This window comes from Anas platyrhynchos, chromosome 15 (assembly GCF_047663525.1).
Source record: "Anas platyrhynchos isolate ZD024472 breed Pekin duck chromosome 15, IASCAAS_PekinDuck_T2T, whole genome shotgun sequence".
Taxonomy (NCBI): Eukaryota; Metazoa; Chordata; class Aves; order Anseriformes; family Anatidae; genus Anas; species Anas platyrhynchos.
In genome coordinates this window covers 11556708-11578010 of record NC_092601.1, presented here as the reverse complement: position 1 = coordinate 11578010, position 21303 = coordinate 11556708, and the positions used below count along the sequence as shown (strand labels likewise).

The window sequence follows — 21303 nt, the reverse complement described above, 5'->3', positions numbered from 1 at the left end:
GCCCCCAGACCCCCGCAGCCCAGCCTGAGGGCGCCCCCTTCGGGCGAGACGTGCCACGGAGGCGGCCCGGAGCGGGAGCCTCGCCCCCGCCCCGCCAGCGGCCCCGTCCCCGCGGCAGCCTTCGCCTCACCACTCCGCAGCGCCCGAAAACGGCGGCCCAGGGGCGGCCCCGGGAAGGCGATGAGCGGCTTCGGGGTCGCCGTGGAGCTGCCGGCATGGCGGGGGGACGGCCGCAGCGGTGAGAGAGCGGGGACGGGACGGGACGGGACGGGACGGGACGGGACGGGACGGGTGAGGGCTGCGTGGGGACGGAGCGGCGGCGGGCGCCCGCGGGGAGGGAGCGGAGTGAGGGAGCAGCACTCAGCGCTCCGGGGTGCCGGCGGCTGCCCTCCTTGCCGGCCGGGTGCCATGTTTTGCGCGAGCTCAGCTCCTCACCGCCGTGCTTCCTCCGTCCCGCAGAGATGTTTTTCCCCGAGGAGGCGCACGCCGCGGCACCTGCGGATTTCCTGCAGGAGCTGCCCAGCTACCGCTCCGTGCTGAGGCGCCGGGCCGGCCCCGGGGGCGGCCACGACCCGCAGGGCTCGCTGGGGGCCCGAGCTGGAGAGGCCCGGGGGCCGCAGCCCGAGGGAGCCGAGCTGGCCGCTCTCCCCCCGAGGGAGCACGCCTTGAGCATCGCGGAGAAGAGGAGGTTACGGTGAGTCTTCACGCGTTTTTTGACTTTTTCAAAAGTTTCACACTGTTACGCATGTGTAATACAAGTACGATGGGAGGCAGAAATAGATTGGGGTTTAGTCGGCCCTGTGGGGCGTGGCTTTGAAAAGAAGCCCCCCAGGCTCTTCCCTCACAAAACAGGGCTCCCTGGCACATCCTCACCTGCGGAGGTGGGACTGGGGGCTCTTGGCTGGCATTAAAGGAGCATTTGACCAGCTGAGCTGGAAGAAAAGAGAACTGCGAATTACCTGCTGCAGACAAACATGTTCCTGGCTTCTGAAACGATTCACTTCCTTCTGTTGTCTTGGGGTTTTGCCCTTTTAAAGATCATCTCTCATTAGAGTTAGTCCCTTCTCTCTCTGCTGTGCCTGCTGCTGTTCCTCATTCCCGTTGGCAGTTTTCTCAAATACACGGTGCTTTCCCTAATGTGGCACATTCTGCCTGGAAGGAGCTTTTTGAGACTTTTTTTTTCTCACCCTTTCTTAATTTTTTTTTTTTTTTTTTTTTTTTTTTTCCGTGAGCAGTTCCTTGTCCTCTGGCGGTAACCCTCAGCTGGGGCTTGTGTGTGCCTGTGTCTCTTGCTTGTAACCTGCCTGTTTTCTCCTGTCCTGCTGCTAGCCTGCAAGCTCTTCCGGGAAGAGGGTCCATTACTTGGTTTTACAACATTATTGTCTAGGCACATTTGGACCTTTAGATCAGGTGCTTGGTAGTTGCAGTGATGAGCTAGGGGAGAGGTGAAAGTACTAACAGATGCGCCACAGAAAACTATTGCTTGCAAGAGCAGCTGGAAATGGGAAGGACCAGGTAGGGGTGGCTGAACCTGGGTAACAACTCTTGCAGCCTGCCTCTGGAGTCAAGCTTGACGCTGCAGATGGTACACAAGGAGCTGCAGAAGATCTAGATAACGGTAAAGGAATGTTCTCCATACACAGAATTTTATTTGAAGTTGAGTGTATAAAGCTTGATTCCTCAGTTAAAAAGGAATTGCAGTTCTGTGGCCATGGTGCTTGTTAGGAATGGAGTTGGGATGTCCTGAGTTTGTTTACAAGTTTCTAATGCCATGGGATTCTGGTGGGGCTCCTTGGCTCCTCCACAGATCAGTAATTGTGTGTGTATTGTAAGCAGCTGCCAACACAAAATGCTTGATATAATAAATGCTGAATACTCAATGTCTGGAATGAATGCAGCCCACGCCTACATTTAAAATGCAAAGCAAACACAAGCCAGATCGTTCTGTGAAGTGTTTGTTTAAAACATTGCATGCTGTAGCCTGTAGTTTCCATACAATGAAACCTTTTGTGAGTATTTACACTTAAAAATGAGATCATCTGCTGCTTTTTGATAGCTGCAAGCAGGGTTTAATCAGGTTTCCTATCCAAATCCTAATTTCATGTTCAGCTGAGTGGAATGAAATTAATATCACCTTAAGTTACGGAAACCATGTCAACATAGAGCACATGTGGCAATAGCTGTGGTCCTGACACAGTATGCTGTTCAGTGAGTCACTTATGCATATAAATAGGATTTTGTACAAACTATTAAAAAATCAGAGCTTTTGTCTTCTGCTCTAGTGCTCCTTCTTCATGGGTACTTAACTGCTGCCCTTCTTCAGGGGTGTCAGGCTTCGAAACAGCATTTGCTGCAAACACATCAGTTTTCAAGCTATGTTTCTGGGGGGGCTGTTTGTTTTTAAGGTTTCTTAAAATAAAGAACAAAATGCAAACAGTGAGCAACTCAGAATTCTCCTTGACACTGTTGCTGGCCACGTAGCAGTTTTTAAAATGAAAATGTATATGCAGATTGTATAAAAATCTACAAGGAATTATTGAAAAATCACCAAAAAATGCAGACAATTTGTGGTCATCTTTGACATTTGTTTGCAGATTATTCTTAGAATGGTTTACACCCATACATATTTGAAAAAGAAACATTTTTTCAAAGTCATTGAGTTAGCAGTTTACAGTGAATTTTAGGAAAACAGAATCAGTAAAAGTTAATAATTTTTAAAACATTTGTTTTATGTTATGCACTGAATTTAATATTGAAAACTATTCATGGCTTTAGATAAGGTAGTTGTTTTTTTTTTTACCCTACATGTTTTGACCTTCATTCTGATTTTGAAATCTCTTGATTTCTTGATTTTCTAACAAAAATATTATTTTTATATTTTGAACAGCTGCATTTATAATGTTGTAAGAGGGAAGGTAAATAGTTTATAGAGATAAAAATTTTAAAAGCATGTTAGTAAAGATATCCTGGTGAGTTTTGAAGAATTTTCTCTTCCTTTTCCAGCCATTTGTGAATATGAGATTGTTGACACCGACTTCTCAAAGATCCTGCCAGGAAGTACAGCTATGTGTTTTTTCTGTGTTGTCCTATTATCAAGTTGATTATTTTTTTTCTAGGAGAGGCAAGTGTTTTCTACAAGAGGACTTGCTATATTTGAATTAACCTGATAAGACAGTTAAGAAGAGGAACAAATGGGGGCAACTAGCGTACGTTACTCCAGCTGCTAGCACTGTGATACCCCTCTGAAGGCTCCAAGCAGGCTCCGCTGCACTAGGTCCTTTTACATGCAATGAAAAAGTATTTCTTGTGCTCAGTAATTGTATTTCATCTTTCTTAGGGATTATCAGCAGGCCAATATAAAATATTTATCTGGATGGAATCAGTGGAAAAGAACGAGTAGTAAATCATGGAGAAAAGTTCTCAAGGATATCAAGGAATCGTTATCTTACTTGCAGCTTTGGCGGCATGATATTCACAGCATAGAAGGTATTCACCTTCTTTTGGTTTCTCCTCTTTCAACTTGCTCTTTTATTAGTGGTTTTACATGTCAGATGTACCTGTATCAGTTAAACAGTTACCCTCATTACTGGTGATGAGAAAGTGTTAACTGTATAAAATAGGATAGATAGAAATATAATGGTGGAAGTGATTAAAAAGTCACATTGCCTTTTCCATTTCTAAAAGCACACAATGCTTAAAACTGGCTTTAGTAATGTTTCTTTACTACTGCTATATTATTATTGTTAGTGTAACTGAAATTCTAATTTGTTTGTACTTTTCAGTGATCTTTATCATCTTAATTAGTAATACACATGCTTCTTTTATTCCCAGGGAAATTTGGTACTGGCATCCAGTCCTACTTCTCCTTCCTTCGTTTTCTGGTCCTGCTGAATTTTTTAATTTTTATCCTGATGTTTGGTTTTGTTACCTTTCCCACTGTCATCTCTAAATATGGAATTTTCAACAGTAGCTTTGCTAAAATTTCTCCAAAGAACACAGGTAAACATCTTCTCTGTGTACTGCTGTTTGTAAGATTTCCCTATGCCTTTAGTTTTTCCCTCACCCACCAGGACAGAGAAATACTGTGTTGTTTTCGTTTGTTTGTTTCCTGTAAGAACATGTCATACTTGAATTAACTTGGTCTGGCAGTTTAGTGGGCATTACTATTAGAGTGACTTTTCCTGCCTTTCTTTTAACAGACTCTCTCTGCACAGTTTATACACCTAGTGGTAATAAGGGACTTGTTTACTTCTACACTTACCTCAAAGATTTGCTCACTGGAACTGTAAGTAATTTCATTTTTTTTCCTTAAGTTTCACATAACATGTAAAACACAAAAATATTTTACTTAAGGAATTGTGCTTTGATAATTTTCAAAAATGTTAAGGCTTAGGCTCACTGGGTAAAATTAGCATTTATCCCTTACCTGTGAGAAGGGCATTTTTAAATAGATTTTTACTGGGTGTCAAGCTTCATTGCACACTGCAGCCTGTGCCTCTCTTCCCCAGCTGTTAAATGTTACATGATCTAGAGCATGCCTCCTCTTGTGCTTTCTGTAGCTTATTAGTGTCCCTGTCACAGTGCTGTTTGATTGGAGAGGGGAGGGATTTTAAGTATGGAGCATCCACATGACAGTTAGAAGCATGTCCGTATTTAGAAGCCACAGACTGTTGTAGCTTGCTTTTGGCCCCAACAGAAATTTTAAATTTACAAAACAGTTGGTTCAAACCAGGTAAGATTGAGTCTAGTAGTCGTTGCTACTGTTACAAATTCTTTTTTAACAGTGTTCTTTGCGTTTTCTCACAGGGATTCCTGGAAACAACAAGCTTGTTTTATGGCTATTACGAAATAGATGCTGCCTTGCTCCGTGGCGTGAGATACAACTTTCCACTAGCATACCTGCTGACTACATTTGCCTACCTTGCGCTAAGTCTTGTCTGGATAATAAAAAGGTAAAGATGTGGGTATACTTCATTTACTGCTATGTGTTGCACAATTTATGTTGTGTTCTCACTTGTAGGGAACACTGAATTACAGAACAGTTCTATATGGAAATGGAGAATCTTTTGAGGTTGCAACACCACAGTAGCCTTTGCCTGTTTTTTGGGGAGCTGAAATGGGGAGTAAGGGAGAACGCAACTCCAACAATATTTTATATATGTAAAAATAGAAAGAATGAACGTGGCTAAACGGCACAGTGAATTAACCTGTGTTGGTCTCAGTTGTCTTGGGTTGCTCCAGAACCACGCACTGAAATTTTCTCAGAAACTCAATGATACAATACAGATGTCCCTGGTTGCTCTTAGGGAATTATTTAGGCTTTCAGCTAGGTTGCTTGAGCTGTAGGGTTTTTGTGTTTTGGGTTATTTTTGTTCCCTGTGGCTAAAATATGTCTTGAATGAAGTAAAGTTGTGCTTTTCCTTAGGTCTGTGTCAGGATTTAAGCAGAGTTTGGTGCATGATGAAGATCAGTTTCAGAGCTACTGTAATAAAGTCTTTGCAGGCTGGGACTTCTGCATTACAGATCTGAACGCAGCAAGGCTAAAACATCGCAGCTTGCAGTACGAGCTCCAAGTGAGTATCTACTGTATTTTTCTACAATTACTGTTTAATATAACTTGGATGACTACAAAGAGAGGTGTGTAATTGTGCAGGTAATGGAATAAGGATAAGAAGGATTGAAGTAGTTTACACTGGGAACCAGGGAACCACATCCTCTTGCATGCTTTCTAGGTAGCTAGAACTGTGGTATAACGTGACAAGAGTTGGTACTGATGTTGAAGGCCCTTCCTCGATTCACTGGGGACTGAAGCCAAACCTGTTTGCTGTTTATCTGCCTCTTCCTCACACTCCAACCACACTTCCTGTGTTAGTTTCTACGTAATGAAACAGGAAAAGCTATTCTAGTTGTGGGCAAAAAAAAAACCTTTACTGTTGGGAGTCAGTTTGAATATGCTGGATTGTAAGTCTGCAACGTGTTAGGTAGTTGTTAGGAGAGGAATAACATTCAGAAGGGATACTTCACAAATTCAGTGCATGGTTGTCATAAGAAGATGCTAAAATTTTTTCACTAGCTGTCTTTGACACATGTGCACATTCAAAATACTGAGGGAGCTAATAAATTTACCAAGTATCTTTAGAGAGCTCTGAAAGGCTTTTTGGGTGAAGCCAGTTACCTTTTTTTTTTTTTCCTTTCCTATCTGTACACTGGAAGTGGAGTGAAACAGTGACCTCTAAAAAAAATATTTCCACCTCAAGCCACAAAGCTGTAATTATCGATTTCATAAATTACAGTGAGTTGCTTTCTGCTCCAGTAAAGTTCAGTTGCCATCTTCAGGGTTTTGTTTTTGTTTTTTGAATCTTACAGCCAGAGCCACATAGGCTCTTACTGCATTTTTGCCTCAAAAACTCATATCTTAAAAAAACAACCAACCACCACCAACAAAAACAAAACAAAACAAAAAAATTGTCCCTTTTGTTTGAAGGAAATGTTTGAAGTTCTGTTTCTTTGTTAAGTTTTTGTTTTCTTTGAAGTACTGTTTGAAGGAAATGAGTCCTCAGAAAATACCTGGATAATTTGGCTTTGTCCAGGTTATGTTGCCTTCACAGGCAGTACTCTATTTTCACATGAGTTAAGATGAAATATACAAAGTTTACGTGACTAGTTTCTCGAGGCTGGGCTTGTTTTTCTCTGTGTCAGCTTCCACTTGACCTTCACAGAGCAGAAAAAGTTTGAGTCATAACTTACCTTATGGAGATGAGTGGGCCGGCCTGTTTCAGAGTTTAGTACCAAGCTATCTGAGACCAGTCTCTCACAATAGACAAGCTGTCTTTCTCAAGAAGATGTTACTAATACAGTAGATGTAATAGGTTACAAGTTGCTTGTCTTTGGCTATTGGGCCCCCAGACTGAGGAGACAAACCATGCTGGGCTCCCACAGGGAGCTCCCATTCCTGCGTGGACATGTTTGTAGCAATGAATAGGCACTCTCAGTTCAGTCCGTTTGGGCAGGCTGTAGAGTGACCCTCCTAGAACAGGCTATAGATTTGCATATCACAGAGCCTGAACATCCCAGAGGTAGAATATACGGTGTCAAAAGTTATATCCTGCACCAAAAAATGAAACTTTATTTTTCTTTTGTTTGTAGACAGACTTGGAGGAAGAAAGAATTAAACGAAAAATAGCTGACAGGACAATGAAAGAAAAGCTACGCATCTACTCTCTGAGAATATTTCTAAATATAATTGTTCTTGCAGTTTTATTGGGATGTTTTTACTCTATTTATAAAGCAACTGCCTTCTCTCAAGAAAAGTCCAATGTAAGTATCAGACGTGACCTTAGGACAGATTCAATTAAGTGTGGTGATTAGAGCAAGAGGAAGTGTTGTGAAAGCCAAGTATCTTAATATAGCACCTTTCACGTAATGGATCTGAAAACGCTTGCTTTCTAAAAGGCCTATACTTACTAGTAGCAGAGAATGAGAAGGATCAAGAAGCATGTGCAAGAAAAAGCACAATGATGTCTTCCTCTGATGCAAAGGCTTCTGTCTCGAGTGCCTTGGAGCAGCTGAAAAGAAAAGCAGCCCTCGCTTTCCTTGCCATGTAACTGTTCTCACATCTGTGATCTGCTATACAACCACTAGTGTGTCTGGGCAATGAGCTGACTCAGGGAACTGGGTCAAAACAAACTTCATTATTGTCAGTTTCTTGATCTGGTTCACTGTTCAGCTGCAAAAACAAACAGTAAGGGAAGGGGAGAGCAAAGATTATGATCTGAATTGTGGCTTGAGTTACAGCTGTGTGGTGAGACAGGAAGTCTTGGAGCAGGGAGTGCTTTGCAGAAGAAAAGGTTCTTGCATCAGTAGTGTAAAGAATACAGTTGTTAGCATGTTCACCCCTGGCAGGACAAACAGATGGGAAGAGTGATTCAGAAGCAGAACAGCATGAGCAAGCAGCAGTTTAACAGTTTCACAACAGTAATTGAGCTCTCTGTAGCACTCCAGGGTTAAAGGATCCTAATAGAAATGGAGCTTTATGAATAAGAGTTGATATCTTGACTTTGCCTAAATTATTAGGTAGAGGAGCTTGTTAAAATGATGGGAAAGTCGGGGAGCTGCTTGGCACCTGTAAGAATAACTTGAAAAGTGTTGGCATTTTGGCATAGGCCTAAAAGCTGTTAGATTTAGTGCTAGGCTAGGTGATATGGCAACATGCAAGTCTTGGTGAAAACAGTCTCTTCCAACAGAAGCTTTGGGGAAGCACTAAAATATTCATAGCAGAAGGAAGGAAGAAGAAAGCAAGGGTGTGTAGCAGCAAACTGCAGAAACAGCAGTGGTCAGGCTTGTTCTAAATATAGGAAGAAGCTGAAGACAAAACAGGTGCTACCTGAGTTCTGGGTAGGTATCTGAAAGGAGCACAATGTCAGAAATGTATGTGTGCATGTAGTGTCATCTTTCTCTCATCTCTTGTACAGAACGGCAGCAATACGGACTTCCAGACTAATCTCTTAGTTCAGTATTTGCCTTCAATGGTGATCACGTTGGCCAACTTTGTTGCTCCTCAGATCTTTTCAATTCTGATCAGATTTGAAGATTACTCACCAGCCTTTGAAATCAAGCTGACACTGTTGAGGTAAAGATAGTTTTATTGTAGCCTAGGATGTTTGAACAAGTTGTTCTTGAGAGGTTAGAGATATTGTAAACATTCCAGTATCAAGACACAGAGAGGTTGGACTCCCTGCAGTGGAGGGCCTGGGCACTGTAAGCCAGGCAGGCATTGTTTGACTTAAGTTTCATTGGAAGCTTTCATTTAAAATCTGGAAACAGTCTCCTGTTTGGTGACAGTACAGTGCAGCCATTTAGTGTCCAAGTTGCTCTCTGTTCCATTTAGCTGTGTGATCTGGACATCCTCAACAATCTGAAAGTTTGTAGGGAAATTACTAGAAAGTGCTGCCTGAAGAGCTGTCAATTCATACTGCTTTATGTGCAGCAGCTCCCTGGATGAGCAGTTGTGTGTGCACAGCAACCAGCTTTACTCGTGCTACAGTGATGTACAGCAGCTCAAGGCAGAAGTTAAAAGTCTGGGGATAAAAGATACCTTAAAGTGACAGCATGAAGAACTGGAATTTGGCAGCTTAAGGTGGTAAGATCCAGACTGAAGCATCTGAACTCTGGTCAAGCCCCTGTGCTTTTTATTTCTGATGTGGCTTATTGTCTCTGAAGGCCCGAAGCCACTGAAGAGGAAAATGCTGCACACAGAGTTGTCATCTGGCCTCTCAAACTGTTCTTGATAGAATAGCAGCCCACTGTGGGTTCAAGGACTGAACTTAAAGGACTGATCTAAAAACACTACTGTGAAAAGAAACTAAGGGACTGTAGCCTGAAGGTGAAAAGTGATTTAACCTGTTACTAAAGAAAGCAAGCTTTATCTGCTTGGTTATTCCATTAAAGCTCTTGCATTCTGGCCTCTGTGCAGCTTCATTGGGCTCCTATGCAAACTGAGTCAGGTGCCAGAATGGCTGTGCTTTGGCACTTTTAAAATTGGGTTTTGCTTTTCTTCCAGGTGTGTCTTTGTGCGGTTGGCCAACATTGGTGTTCTCTTGTTCTCACTGTGGAGTCAGATCCATTGTGCCAATGACAACTGTAAGGCCTGTGGATACAATTACGAACTTTATCCTGTAAGCAGATTTATCTTTATTTGCAAGTTCAGATGATTAAAAACAAAGATTCTTTTTCCATGAGACTTGCTTGTTTAGAGCTATTCAGATTTGGACTTGAGGTTGTCATTCGTCATTCATGTTGTACTTAGTGCTGCTGCTTACTGCTTAATGCACACCAGTACAACTCTCATAAAACTTCCGTTTATCTAAAACTCCAATGATCTTATTCCAGTGACAGGTTATTTAGCTCAGACTTTGTGACTGACATGAAGTCTATTTGAGGTAGCTGTGTTTTGGAGATGGTTGTGTTACTGTCTTTTTGCTTCAATAAGACAAATTGTATTCAAAAACAGACAAAAAGTGTAGCTTGGAAGCTCTGAAAACACTTGAACGCTCTAGAAATGTGATTAATACAACTTGAACTATATTAGTGTTAGCTGATTGAAAAGTTTGCTGCTGTACTGATTGCCAGATTTTATTCCCCACTTGTTATTAGACTTATAATCCTGTTTTTTCCTGACTTGCTTTTATAGTGCTGGGAGTCTGCAGTTGGGCAAGAAATGTATAAGCTGTTGATATTTGATTTCATGATAATTCTTGCTGTGACCCTTTTTATGGACTTCCCTAGGATGTAAGTATTTCTGCCTTTTGAGCGTGCTTTTGCAAAAATGATTTATGAAATGTTTCTTTTTTCAATTATTAATTTCCTATATTTCTAACTCAATTATGAAATTTAAAATAAAACATATTTCTGGCGATTTGAGTACTTGTTTGCTATTCAGATTGATGTAGTTTTTGATATTTGAATCTTCTTTAGACATTTTTATTTTGTGTGGTCTAATGCTTTAATGCTAAATTTCTGTATTCCAGATATTTCAGATGTGTTAGAATTCAGCTGAACTCTAGAACTAATTATGGTTTTTTGTTTGTTTGTTTTTAGGTTGTTAGTTACTCATTGCTCTTGGAAGCTAGTTCAGTGGTGTGGTTTGCAGGAATTTGGGATTTCTGACAATGTCCTGGAAATCATTTATGGACAGACTATCTGCTGGATTGGAACCTTCTTTTCACCACTTCTTCCTGCAATAGCAACTATAAAATACTTCATCATCTTTTACGTTAAAAAGGTAATGAAGGTGTGGTAAATAAAATTGAGCAGCACATCTGTGTTTTTTTGTTTTGTTTGTTTGGTTTTCAATACAGATATTTAATTGATTTAAAACAAACAAAACCTTAAAGACAAAACAAAAAAACGAGGATGCAGTATATTGGAAATGAGGTAATAGAATTCCATTTTCTGTGTGGTTTTTTGCTTTTAAGACAAGGTAGAATTTTCCTTTGAGATCAAGCAAAACAGCACCTTAATGGTGCGCATCATCAATATAATTCATTATGTTATTTTAAAAGAATATCTTTTTATAATAAAAGATAATATATAACAAATCATTGCAAAAAAAGTGTTTACCATCAACAGAGCTTTGAACTTGGACAAGATTTTGCCAAGCTGCTACATATTTGGAAGCAAAATGGGAAATGGAAGATATATTACATATGAGATGTGATTTCAGTGTATCAGAAGCTTTGCTCTATGATTAGACATCTCCTGTGCAACAATTTCATATCGATCTCTTTAATTTTGACAAGAGGGGATGTATTCAATGAAGCTCCAGCAGATGAAAACTAAAGGCTGCACCATAGATCATACACCATATGTCTCGTGTCATTTGGCTCTGTGCAAGTGTGTGACGCTCTCTGGATCAAACCCTTCCACAAAACAGGAGATGATGATTTATAGAAGAAATGTAAATCATTTTTGTCTTATCCCTTCTCAGTCCATCAAAGGAATGATGGTTACTTCAAATACACTACCAGCTAGCAAGATGGGAAAATAAAGTTGGTGGGGGAGGTGTATTTGCGTGTATGTAGACAGATGTACCTGGTAACAGTCTTGCTCCCTTTTCCTCTCCAGATCAGCTTGATACACACACGTAAGCCGCCAGGTAGGCCTATCAGAGCATCAAGTTCCAATTTTTTCTTCTTGGTGGTGCTGTTGATTGGGCTCGTCTTGGCTTTTATCCCTTTGGGAATCAGCATAGCACAGTAAGTGGCAATTTAACTTCTATGAAGTTGGTATTTGCCTTAAGGTTGTAATTTCCCTAGAAAGCAGACACCACATACACTTGTAATAATAAATTAGAATAAAATACACTTGCATATAATGAAGTCAAATTATTATGTAGTCCATATAAACATGGGTTTAAGATGAAGTACGCTTTTACCCCATCGGCAACAAGGTGCTGGGCTTGTGTTGGATTATTTTGTCTTTACGTTTTGGTGTAGCATCTCCTTTCTGTTCTTCTTTTCTTTGACAGTATCCCCTCCTCTAAGGCATGTGGGCCGTTCAGGAATTTTAACACTTCATGGGCAGTTGTTCCACATACAATACTTGAGTTTCCAACAGGTCTACAGATGGTCCTTAATGGCATAGCATCAGAAGCCTTTGCAGTACCCTTTTTTATGGTTGTCTGGTGAGTAGTGAGAAGACCTTATGTAGTCATGCAGCTGCATGGTTCATTTCCTTCCTTACTGAACTGGTCCCAAACAATTATTGTCCATCTGCAGTTAAAGGCATCATCTATGAAGCCTCAGCTCTTTTGTCTTTGCCATTTATTCATGTTTGTCAGGTACTTTGTTCAGTTGGGTTTTGAATGTTGCTATAAGTGGAGGCTCTACAAACTCTCTGAGCAGCCTTTTCCGGTGTTTGGTTGCTCTTGCAGCAATATGGTTTTTCTTTTTTTGTTTTCTTGTGTTTAAATGGATTTATTTTTTTTTCATTTCAGTTTAATCTGACTGTTTTCAGGCATTTTCTTCAACTTCTATACTTGAGAAACCATGCAATTTATCTCAGACTCCATCCAGCCTTTTCTTCTGAATGTGTTCTCCTGAATTGAACCTGTTGCTGTGTACCCAGGAAGAATCAAGTCCTCTTTTTTGTGTGTGTTTGGGTCTGTCTGAACACAACCTGTAAAATCTGATAGAGGCCCTGCCTCTACATCTCCTAGAGTTCTGTCCCAGTCTGCTGACAACACAAATATCTCACAGGTGATTTTGAGCAAAGCTATGCCCTACCTAGCCCAGCTCTGTGCTGATTTTTATTTATTTTTATTTCCCCAGTATTTTTCTCATATGGACAAAACTGTTATTTCCTCTGATCCATAACAGCCTTTGTCTGATCAATTCTGTTTTGTATGATGCTAAGGTATAATGTTGGTTTGTTGTTCGCAGCCTTATTATGTTCTATTTTATTGCCTTGGCTGGAGCCCATAAAAGAGTGGTTGAGCAGCTGAGGGAACAACTGGTTATGGTAAGATTTGACCCACTATCTTTTCTGTGCCCCTAAAATTTTCCTTGTTGTATCAGTAATCAGGCATGCAGAGGAGCAACAGTTTTCAAAGTCTTCTGGATATCTGGTTTTGGACAGGCAGTGAAGAATGTTTTACAGGTTACAAGGGAAAAATAACTGAAGTACAGAAGCATTTTTCAGTCTAGTTGGTTTGCTTAGCTGTTAACTGCAACTGTAGCCTCTAAGAAGTGCTGTCGCTGTTCTTTATCTGTTGTCTTGCTTAAATCTACCTATATGCATGTATTTTCCTGCCAAATTAGAACCTCAACCTTGTGGCTCCTGTCTGTTCCACCATCTTATACGACCTCTGTCTCTGTTTCCTTCTCTACTGTCACGGACAGGCACCTAATTCACTACCCTTCTCTCCAGGTCTATATTTCTATTTAGTCACATCTGGTCTTATTCCTGACTGTGGGTCCCAGCACTACCTGCAACAGGTACTCAAGGTGGAGCAAATCACCACTAACTAGTCTTCTGGAGAATGTCGCTAGTGCAGATATGCTTATTTGCAATCATCAAAATCTGCTGCCGTCTACCAGTTTGATATTGTCTGCAAACTGCTCTAGTCCAAATCTCACCTTTTTACTATTTCTCACCTTTTTACTATTTCTCACTTTCTTAAGAAAGAATCTGGGTTTTGTGAAGTGCTTCTTTTAGATATGACACTTAACAATCTGTCCTTAGAAAAACAGTTTGCTGGGGAGAGATTTTTGAAGATTATAATGGATTTAGGAGCGAAAGCCTTGCTGCTCTTGCTTTTTATTTCTATTTGCTCATTGTTGTTAGGCTTTTTGAAGGACATTTTTAAAGGTTTTGGGTATGTCAGATGTTTCTACTAGGCCCAAAGCAGAACTTTTAATGTGAGGTAAATGAATTCAAAACCATCGTAAACTTAAAATTGTTTAGGCAGTTGAGGGGATGTTGTTAACTGATAATTAGAGTACCATTTAGTGAGAGCACCAATTTATTCCTAATAAAGAAATAAGTTGTATATAGGTAACTTGTACTTCTTTTTATCTAGAGTGTACTTTGTATTCTGTCTTTCCAGGAAAGTCGTGACAAGTTGTTCCTAATCAGAAAAATAACAGAAGCTCAGAAGTGTACTTGAAAACCACAAAAAAGCCAGAAGAACTTGACTTCCTGACACTCCTGGAATCGCTAGGTAAGAAGAGAACATTGGTGTAATGTGAAAACTGCGAAGCTGACTGGCACTGTGGCACTGCATTCTCTGTCAGGAATACTTAACGTTCTTCATGTTGATTATGCTAGTAGGCCTTAAAGTTTCCAAGACTGGAATGTTGTTTATTTGTACTGTGTTAGACCTGTCCAAAAATTGTACAGTAGGACGCTTACTGGTGCTGCAATTTCAAGATTGGTAGGGTTTATCATACACCTGTTTTTTTCAGGTGTTTTGAGTAAAATGTAATCGGAACTGAAAGTTTTTTAAAAAGTTTACACTGTTTTTATGAATTATACTTTTAAGAACTGAATTATACTTTAAGAACTGGTGGGGGGAGAGGTGTGATTTTACATGTTTCCTGCTCACTTATCTTATAAAACCAAAGCAAAGCAACTTAATGTCAGCATTTTGAAATAGTCCATAGGAGAAGAAAATATGTAATGGGTTTGAAATCAGCTTTGTAAATTTTTAGAGAGACTTTGATATTTATTTTGCTCTGAGATAGTAAGGCCAGTTGAACACTAGATAAAATGGTTTAGAGAAAACCAGCAGAGGAGAGTTCTGCCTAAACACTGTGAATAGGGAGAAACCAGCAGCTGTCAGGTCACCACGGGGTGTCCCTGCTGCAGTCTCATGGGCACGGACTAACCTCTAACATGTGTAAGGCTTTATTACTTGCCTTCATTCGTGTACAGATGTCTTGAAGCCTGCTCTTTTTGTTCTAAACTGTGAATATTTGAGTTATGCTATTTGTAGTTAAAAATACAGCATTCCGAAACTTATATGCCAGTACCCTTTAAATTCTTAGTTAATTGAGGTGATGGAGCTGTGTGACTCAGAATAATGTTTCTAGGTAGCCTACTATTATTTAAAGATTGTTCCTCTCAAGAACTTGTGCAAAGAATGTGTACATAACTTGAAATTTCTGTCAGGACACTGGTAATTTACATGAGATACCATGTTCTTTTTATGGACTGTTTTGTGATGTTCTCTGTCTTCATTTCTGAGAAATTAACGTGTAATAAATGTCTTCTTTTTAAACCGAGTGGCTGACTTTTTTTTAAGAAAAGTTCCGTTGACGCTGTGGGGCTTTACAGATTTATTTTTCCCCGTGTAGCGCTGGCTGTGGTGAGGCGGGGCGGGCGGGGCCCCTCAGCCGCTTCCCGCCCAGCCGCGGCGCGCGGCCGGCCCCTCAGCAGCCCCCGCCCCCTTAGTACCGCCCTCCCCAGCCCCGTCTCCACGGCAACCAGCAGACGCCGCTTCTGACTGACAGCCGCGCTGTCCAATACGGGGGCGCCGGGTGGCCAATGGGAGAGCGGGACGGGGCGGCGGGAGGCCGGCCCGCGGTGATGACGTCAGCGCTCCGCGACGCGGAGCGGCGGGGTGAGCAAAATGGCGGCGGCCGCGGCCCTGGCTCCGGCGCTGCGGCGCTCGCTGGGGCAGCCCCGGGGGGGACTCGGGGGGGCGCCGCGGCCTTGGCCCGTCGCGGGGGGAGCCCCCAGGCCCCGCAGCACCGCGGCGAGCCTGGACGGCATCAACAGGGCCGTGGTGGACCGCATCATCCGGGTGGACCACGCCGGGGAGTACGGCGCCAACCGCATCTACGCCGGGCAGATGGCGGTGCTGGGCCGGTCGGCCGCGGGGCCCGTCATACAGGTGGGGCTCTGCGGGCAGCCCCCGCCCCGCCACGCTGCCGCACGGGGAAGGTCACGGCTCCCCGAGCTGTGTGCCTGGTAGTCGGCGGTTAGGTTTATAAGGAGCGGGGGGTTGATCGGGGGGGAACTGCTGCGTGTTGTCCTGGTGCTCTGGGGAAAGCACTTGGAGCGTAAAAAGAACTCTTAAGTTGCCTAGCTGTTACTGTCTTATCTTAGAGTCATAGAACGGCTCTCGTTGAAGGGACTCACGGGTCGTTCCGTGCCACCCCCCCTGCCGCAGGCAGGGACGCCACCCGCTGGATCAGGTTGCTCAGGGCCTCATTTGACTTGCTCTTGAATGCCTTCAGGGATGGGGCAGCCTGTGCCAGTGCCTCACCACGCTCTGAGTGAAGAATTTCCTTCTAACCTCTAATCTAAATCTCTGCGCTTTTAGTTTAAAACCGTTCCCCCTTGTCCTGTCATTATCCGATTGAGCAAAGAGTTACTCGCCATGTTTTTTGTGAAGCCCCCTTTAAGCACTGAAAGGTTGCAGTGAGGCCCCCCCTCACCACAGGCTGAACAGCCCCAGCTCTCTCAGCCTTTCTTTATAGGACAGGTTCTCTAGCCCTCTGATCGTCTTTGTGTCCCTCCTCTGGACCTGCTCTAGAAGCTTTGCATCCTTCTTGTGCTGGAGGCTCCAGACCTGGACGCAGTGCTGCAAGTGGGGCTTCGCAAGGGCAGAGCAGAGGGGGACAATCCCCTCCCTTGGTCTGCTGGCCACTACTCTTGTTGCAGCCCAGGATGCAGTGGGCCTTCTAGGCTGCAAGCACACACAGTCAGCTCTTCACTTCCCCTTCTTGCCCATTTCCTTTTTGTGATGTTAATAATGTTGCCTTCACAGTCATTATGTGTGATTTCAGCTGTTTAGTTTACTCTTTCATTTATTAGCGTTATTGGAAATGTTTAATTTTTTCTTTTGGTCTTACACTTTGCTGTCATTTTTCTTTGTTGCAGCAAATGTGGAATCAAGAAAAAGACCACTTGAAAAAGTTTAACGAGTTAATGATTGCCTATAGAGTTCGACCTACTGTTTTGCTGCCTTTTTGGAATGTAGCAGGTTTTGTTTTAGGTGAGTTTGTCACATTGCTGCTGGTTTTGCTTTATGAAATTTTTAAGTACCTAAATTTTTTACATTGTTTCAGATTTCATTGTTTGCATCTGTTTGGTACCCCAATCGCAGGGGCTGGAAGTGCTTTACTTGGAAAGAAGGGCGCGATGGCTTGCACGGTGGCGGTGGAAGAGAGCATATCGGATCACTATAACAACCAGATCAGAACTCTTATGGAAGAAGATCCAGAAAAGTACAAGGAGCTGTTGCAGGTATTTAACCATGACTTGAAAACTAGCATAACAAATTCATTGAACTACATAATGTGACTTGATTCAGAAAACAATATGCTGATTGAATTTGCAGCATATCTCTCTTTGTTCTATCATCTGGAATTCCAAAGTCAATAGGAACATTAGGATAAAAGGATGGCTGTTCCTTCAGTAACACTAAATTGATCGAGGAGTAAGATTAAAATGTAAGATTAGTTTCAGCATACTTTCGTTAATTCATCACTCTCCATTTGATTGGGAGAATTGTACTTAAATCTTGATTATTTTTAAATGAAAGGAAGGGTTCAGAGGAAAACAAAAAGAAAAAAAATGTCTGTATAGTAACATTTTGCTTATACTGCATATGACTGTATCTAGTTTTGAACATTTCAGAGCATGGACAGGGCTAATGTTTGTTAGCTCTGCAAGAGAACTAGTTCCCAAGTACTTCCAGCATCAAACTGGGACACACTCCTGTAGGGTGCTTATGAGGGGCTTTCAAGTGCTGCATGTTCACCTCGTTTGTGCTCTGGGTGGTGGGAGCTTGCTCTAGGGCCTGTGTGCACATTTCCAGCTCTCTGCTGACCGTTACTGTGTTCAGCTGTGCTTAGTTTAATGTTTAGCCAAGACTGCATCCTTCCAAATTGTTGTGTCGATACCGAAATAGTATCATAAGTAATCAAATTGTGCCGATGTATGTGAGGAAAATATTGTCCATGAAAATAAGGGCTAAGAAGTGAGTGTGAAATACAGAGGAAACGAGCAGCAAGGTTATTCAGAGCCTCAGTATGAGGAGGACCAGTAATAAAGGTAAAACCAATGCAAACCACTTGGGTTGGGACAGCACCTGAGTGTAAATTCTGAGTGTATTATTAAGCAGTCCTAATTATCTGTAGGTATCTCAAGAAGAAATTCTATAAACCTTTATGTACTAGCTGAAAAAATTGAGGAGAAAAGTAGTGTTCTTTAGAGTATACTAAAGTGGACAGAAGCCCTGTGGAGTTACAGAAAGACACTGTTACTGATTGTCTGGCAAGGCAGGGACTTAAATTCTTTTTAATTAAATTGTCAGTAACTGTTGTATGTGTGAAATTAGTGTTACAAGTCAGTATGACTACAGGTTTTCCTAAAACATTGAAAAACACAGTGGTATACTAAACAATAGCTTAATTTTCTAAAGACTTTTTGAACTCTTGAATAGGTTTTAGGGGTGATGTAAATAATCCCCTTCTTGGCCAATTGGAGGTTCAGGATTTTGAGAAGCTTTTGAGAGAGATGAGCCTCAGATGCCAGCCCTGGTGTATACAACGGCCAACGGGATGTAGCTCTGTATTCTAGCTGCCTTGATTTTTCTGCAAAGTACATTTACTAATTAACTGCTATTTTTAAAGATAATAAAGCAATTTCGGGATGATGAACGGGAGCACCATGACATCGGGCTGGAGCACGATGCTGAGGGAGTAAGTACAATGTTAACTGATGGGTGCTCTTAGCAAAGATCTAGGTGTGACACTCTTGTCTTATTCAGTGACTGTTACACAGCCTTTTCTTTGAGAAAAAGAAAATAAGGGGCTTGATATTCATAGAATCATGAAGTCTATGATTCTATGATATTCTTTCCTGAAGATAAATACAAGAAAATGCTGACATAGCACGGCATTTTAGAGCTTTCATATTTCTGGAACGGTTTGAATGTGTTGGAACTCATGTCAAGTGTTAGTGATTGTGTTTTATTAAGAGTTGTCCTCTGGACAGTAAAGATCTTATTTAAGTTTGAATTAAATATTTTTTAAAATATGGCTAATAAATGCTATTAATACAGTTGGAAAATTGAGGCATCATCTTGATAGATAAACACAACCATGATAGAAGGGGTGAAATACTGAAGTATTTTTGTTTACTGAAGAATACTGTGCTCCCCTGAATATCAGAGGAGGAATGTGTAGCTTCCTCACTTGTTTTTCCTCTTGGCTTATATTTGTAGTGAAATGGAACCTTTATTTAGAATTAATTTTTATTTGGTTTTCTCTAGGGTAGATTAGGTTAAAATACAGGTGAAATTTTTAAAATGTTTACTATTCTTTATGATAGATGTAGTTCAAAGACAACACCACTCTACTAGGAGCATTTAATCTTTTATTCTTTGTTTTACAGGCACCAGCTTATTCTGTTCTGAAGACAGTAATACAGCTTGGATGCAAAGCTGCAATATTTTTATCAGAAAGAATATAGTGATATTTTCCATAATGTTTGTGGCAATAAACTGTGAAGCCAAAGATTATGAAAACTGTGGAAGACTAAAATCTATTTTATTCAGGCTTTTAAAATGTTCTTCATTAAACACCTGATTCTGCCATCACGTTGAGTACTTGTTCAAAAGGTATCTACACTAAAGTCAGTTGAGCTAAATGTGAATGATGATAGAATTAGGTCTATGTGACTTAAACCTCCTTATTCAGAAACTGTTCACAAGGTGGCAGTAAAATATGTTGTATATACATGATTTATATATGTGTGTGTATAAAGAGAGTTTGGATATATAGAACATATATATGCACGTATGAAAGTGGTAACTATCTTCTCTGTTGCCTTCAAATTTATATGTTCTTGAAATAAGCTGGAGCTCATGAGCTCATTTTAAAATGGTTAATACTGAATAAGTAGCATATTCTTGAGTTCTATTTTCAGGGTAAGTACATGAAGTCCTAGTAAGTATTTCTTTTCAGTTTCTCTTGAATAAAGATTGTTATTATAAGACTCTCATTTGAAGACTTATTTGTGGGGGTTTTATTGTTTTGTTTTCTATTGGCTCAATTCTGAATTATTTTTAATTTAAGTTTTTCTTCCCTTGAATTTGTCCTGAGTGTGTGCACTATCTGGGTATATACAGCAGGAGAGAGCAACTTGGAGCACCTGTGGAATTGCACTTAATTTTCTCTTACAGTTTTCACATTTATCTTTGCCTGTAGTCTAGTCTTCAGTAGTTCTTGAATAGAAAGCTGTTGCTTTCTCAACTTTCAAACAATTTCCACTTGCTTCTTGCTGACATCCTGCCATGGACCAATGGGAATGCACAGGACAGACTTCTGCATATCTGCTCTGCTAAACTCTAATGAGATGATGAAAGTACAATGGAATTAGTATGCCTTAAACTGTTAGGGATGAAAAGGACCTCTTGCAAGATTGCATGCTTTGGTTGTTAGGTCTTAACAATGTGCAAGCCAGGCGTAACTTGACAGGTCAGCTCTGGATGTGGGATGTAATGGATGTAAACCTAGCCGAGAAGGAAGGAACTAGAAACCAAGAAATAAAATGGTAGCAGTGTTGCCCATTACCGTAATAATGAACGGGGCCACCATGCCATGGCAAATCTACACAATTTTATTGAAGCCAACTAAGTTCTTTTATTGAGTTGCTATGTGATGGTTCCAGTCTTGTGTTGCTGACCAATTCTATGTACTGATGTTGTAGCTGCTTTGAGACCAGAGGAGGAGAAGCAATGCTGAGGTGTGCGCAGGAACCCAGAACATCCTGCATCAGTGTGCTTGGTAAGGTTTCAGGCAGTATGTAATCCAGGTACATCTCTGAGTTTGCCTTTTTGAGTAGTTTTGTTACAGTTTGTAGGTACTGATCAGTGTGTAATTTGTCATGAAAGACTTCTTCAAGAGGATTATTTTCCCTTTTTTGTAAAGGAGCTTAGACTGAAGGAAAAATCTTAATATAGAAACTCTTGTATGATTTATTCTGACTGATGCTTTGTACATTCTTTGAGAATATTTTTTATCAAACCATCGCGAGGCTGGCCTGGTTATACTCAAACTGCAGATGTTATTTACATTGTCTAAACAAAGTAGTATTTGATTCTCTGTCAATGACTGGTTTGCACATCCACTGGAATAACGTAAGGAACTCAAAGCTAAATCACTGTTTTCTCAGGGACTACATAACAGAGCAGGGTAGATTTAAGGGATTCTCATTCTTCTTGCCTGAGTCTCAGACAGTTGTGAGCAATAGGCATGTAAACATGAGTTTATTAAAGGTAGGGCCTGTTAC

The 21303-nt window shown here is 41.2% G+C and overlaps 3 protein-coding genes across 7 annotated transcripts in view; 2 read left to right on the top strand and 1 right to left on the bottom strand.

The window, feature by feature from the left end:
- Positions 1–571, bottom strand: part of TMC5 (transmembrane channel like 5) — a 31837-nt gene extending 31266 nt beyond the window's left edge. For both annotated transcript variants that reach the window (XM_072024140.1, XM_027468799.3), the window contains exon 1: positions 436–571. The gene's annotated coding sequence lies outside the window, so the exon portion shown is untranslated. The remainder of the gene's footprint in view (positions 1–435) is intronic.
- Positions 4–15281, top strand: TMC7 (transmembrane channel like 7). 4 transcript variants are annotated; one of them, XM_027468795.3, is made up of 16 exons: positions 4–238; positions 460–694; positions 3338–3486; positions 3832–3999; positions 4200–4285; positions 4807–4952; positions 5426–5573; positions 7147–7317; positions 8472–8629; positions 9560–9674; positions 10190–10287; positions 10597–10780; positions 11623–11753; positions 12026–12181; positions 12939–13017; positions 14105–15281. In XM_027468795.3, the coding sequence occupies exons 1-16, from the start codon at positions 181–183 to the stop codon at positions 14162–14164; spliced, it is 2142 nt and encodes a 713-aa protein (XP_027324596.1). In that variant the 5' UTR covers positions 4–180; the 3' UTR covers positions 14165–15281. The 4 variants fall into 4 exon arrangements, with proteins under 4 accessions (XP_027324596.1, XP_038042704.1, XP_038042705.1 ...); XM_038186776.2 differs by lacking the exons at positions 12939–13017; positions 14105–15281 and adding an exon at positions 12514–12755; XM_038186777.2 differs by lacking the exons at positions 12939–13017; positions 14105–15281 and adding an exon at positions 12494–12736.
- Positions 15282–15595: 314 nt separating this feature from the next.
- COQ7 (coenzyme Q7, hydroxylase) lies at positions 15596–20013 on the top strand. Its single transcript, XM_005018557.5, has 5 exons — positions 15596–15892; positions 16885–16999; positions 17111–17250; positions 18642–18710; positions 19405–20013. The coding sequence occupies exons 1-5, from the start codon at positions 15629–15631 to the stop codon at positions 19480–19482; spliced, it is 666 nt and encodes a 221-aa protein (XP_005018614.5). The 5' UTR covers positions 15596–15628; the 3' UTR covers positions 19483–20013.
- The last annotated feature ends 1290 nt before the right edge of the window (positions 20014–21303 follow it).

Bases quoted from the DNA above. Each gene is read 5' to 3' on its own strand.
- COQ7 (XM_005018557.5), top strand. From the start codon at position 15,629: ATGGCGGCGGCCGCGGCCCTGGCTCCGGCGCTGCGGCGCTCGCTGGGG. The intron at 17,000-17,110 runs GTGAGTTTGTCA...CCCCAATCGCAG, and splicing joins TGTAGCAGGTTTTGTTTTAG to GGGCTGGAAGTGCTTTACTT. The intron at 18,711-19,404 runs GTAAGTACAATG...TTTGTTTTACAG, and splicing joins TGGAGCACGATGCTGAGGGA to GCACCAGCTTATTCTGTTCT.
- TMC7 (XM_027468795.3), top strand. From the start codon at position 181: ATGAGCGGCTTCGGGGTCGCCGTGGAGCTGCCGGCATGGCGGGGGGAC. The intron at 4,953-5,425 runs GTAAAGATGTGG...GCTTTTCCTTAG, and splicing joins CTTGTCTGGATAATAAAAAG to GTCTGTGTCAGGATTTAAGC. The intron at 10,781-11,622 runs GTAATGAAGGTG...TTTCCTCTCCAG, and splicing joins TCATCTTTTACGTTAAAAAG to ATCAGCTTGATACACACACG.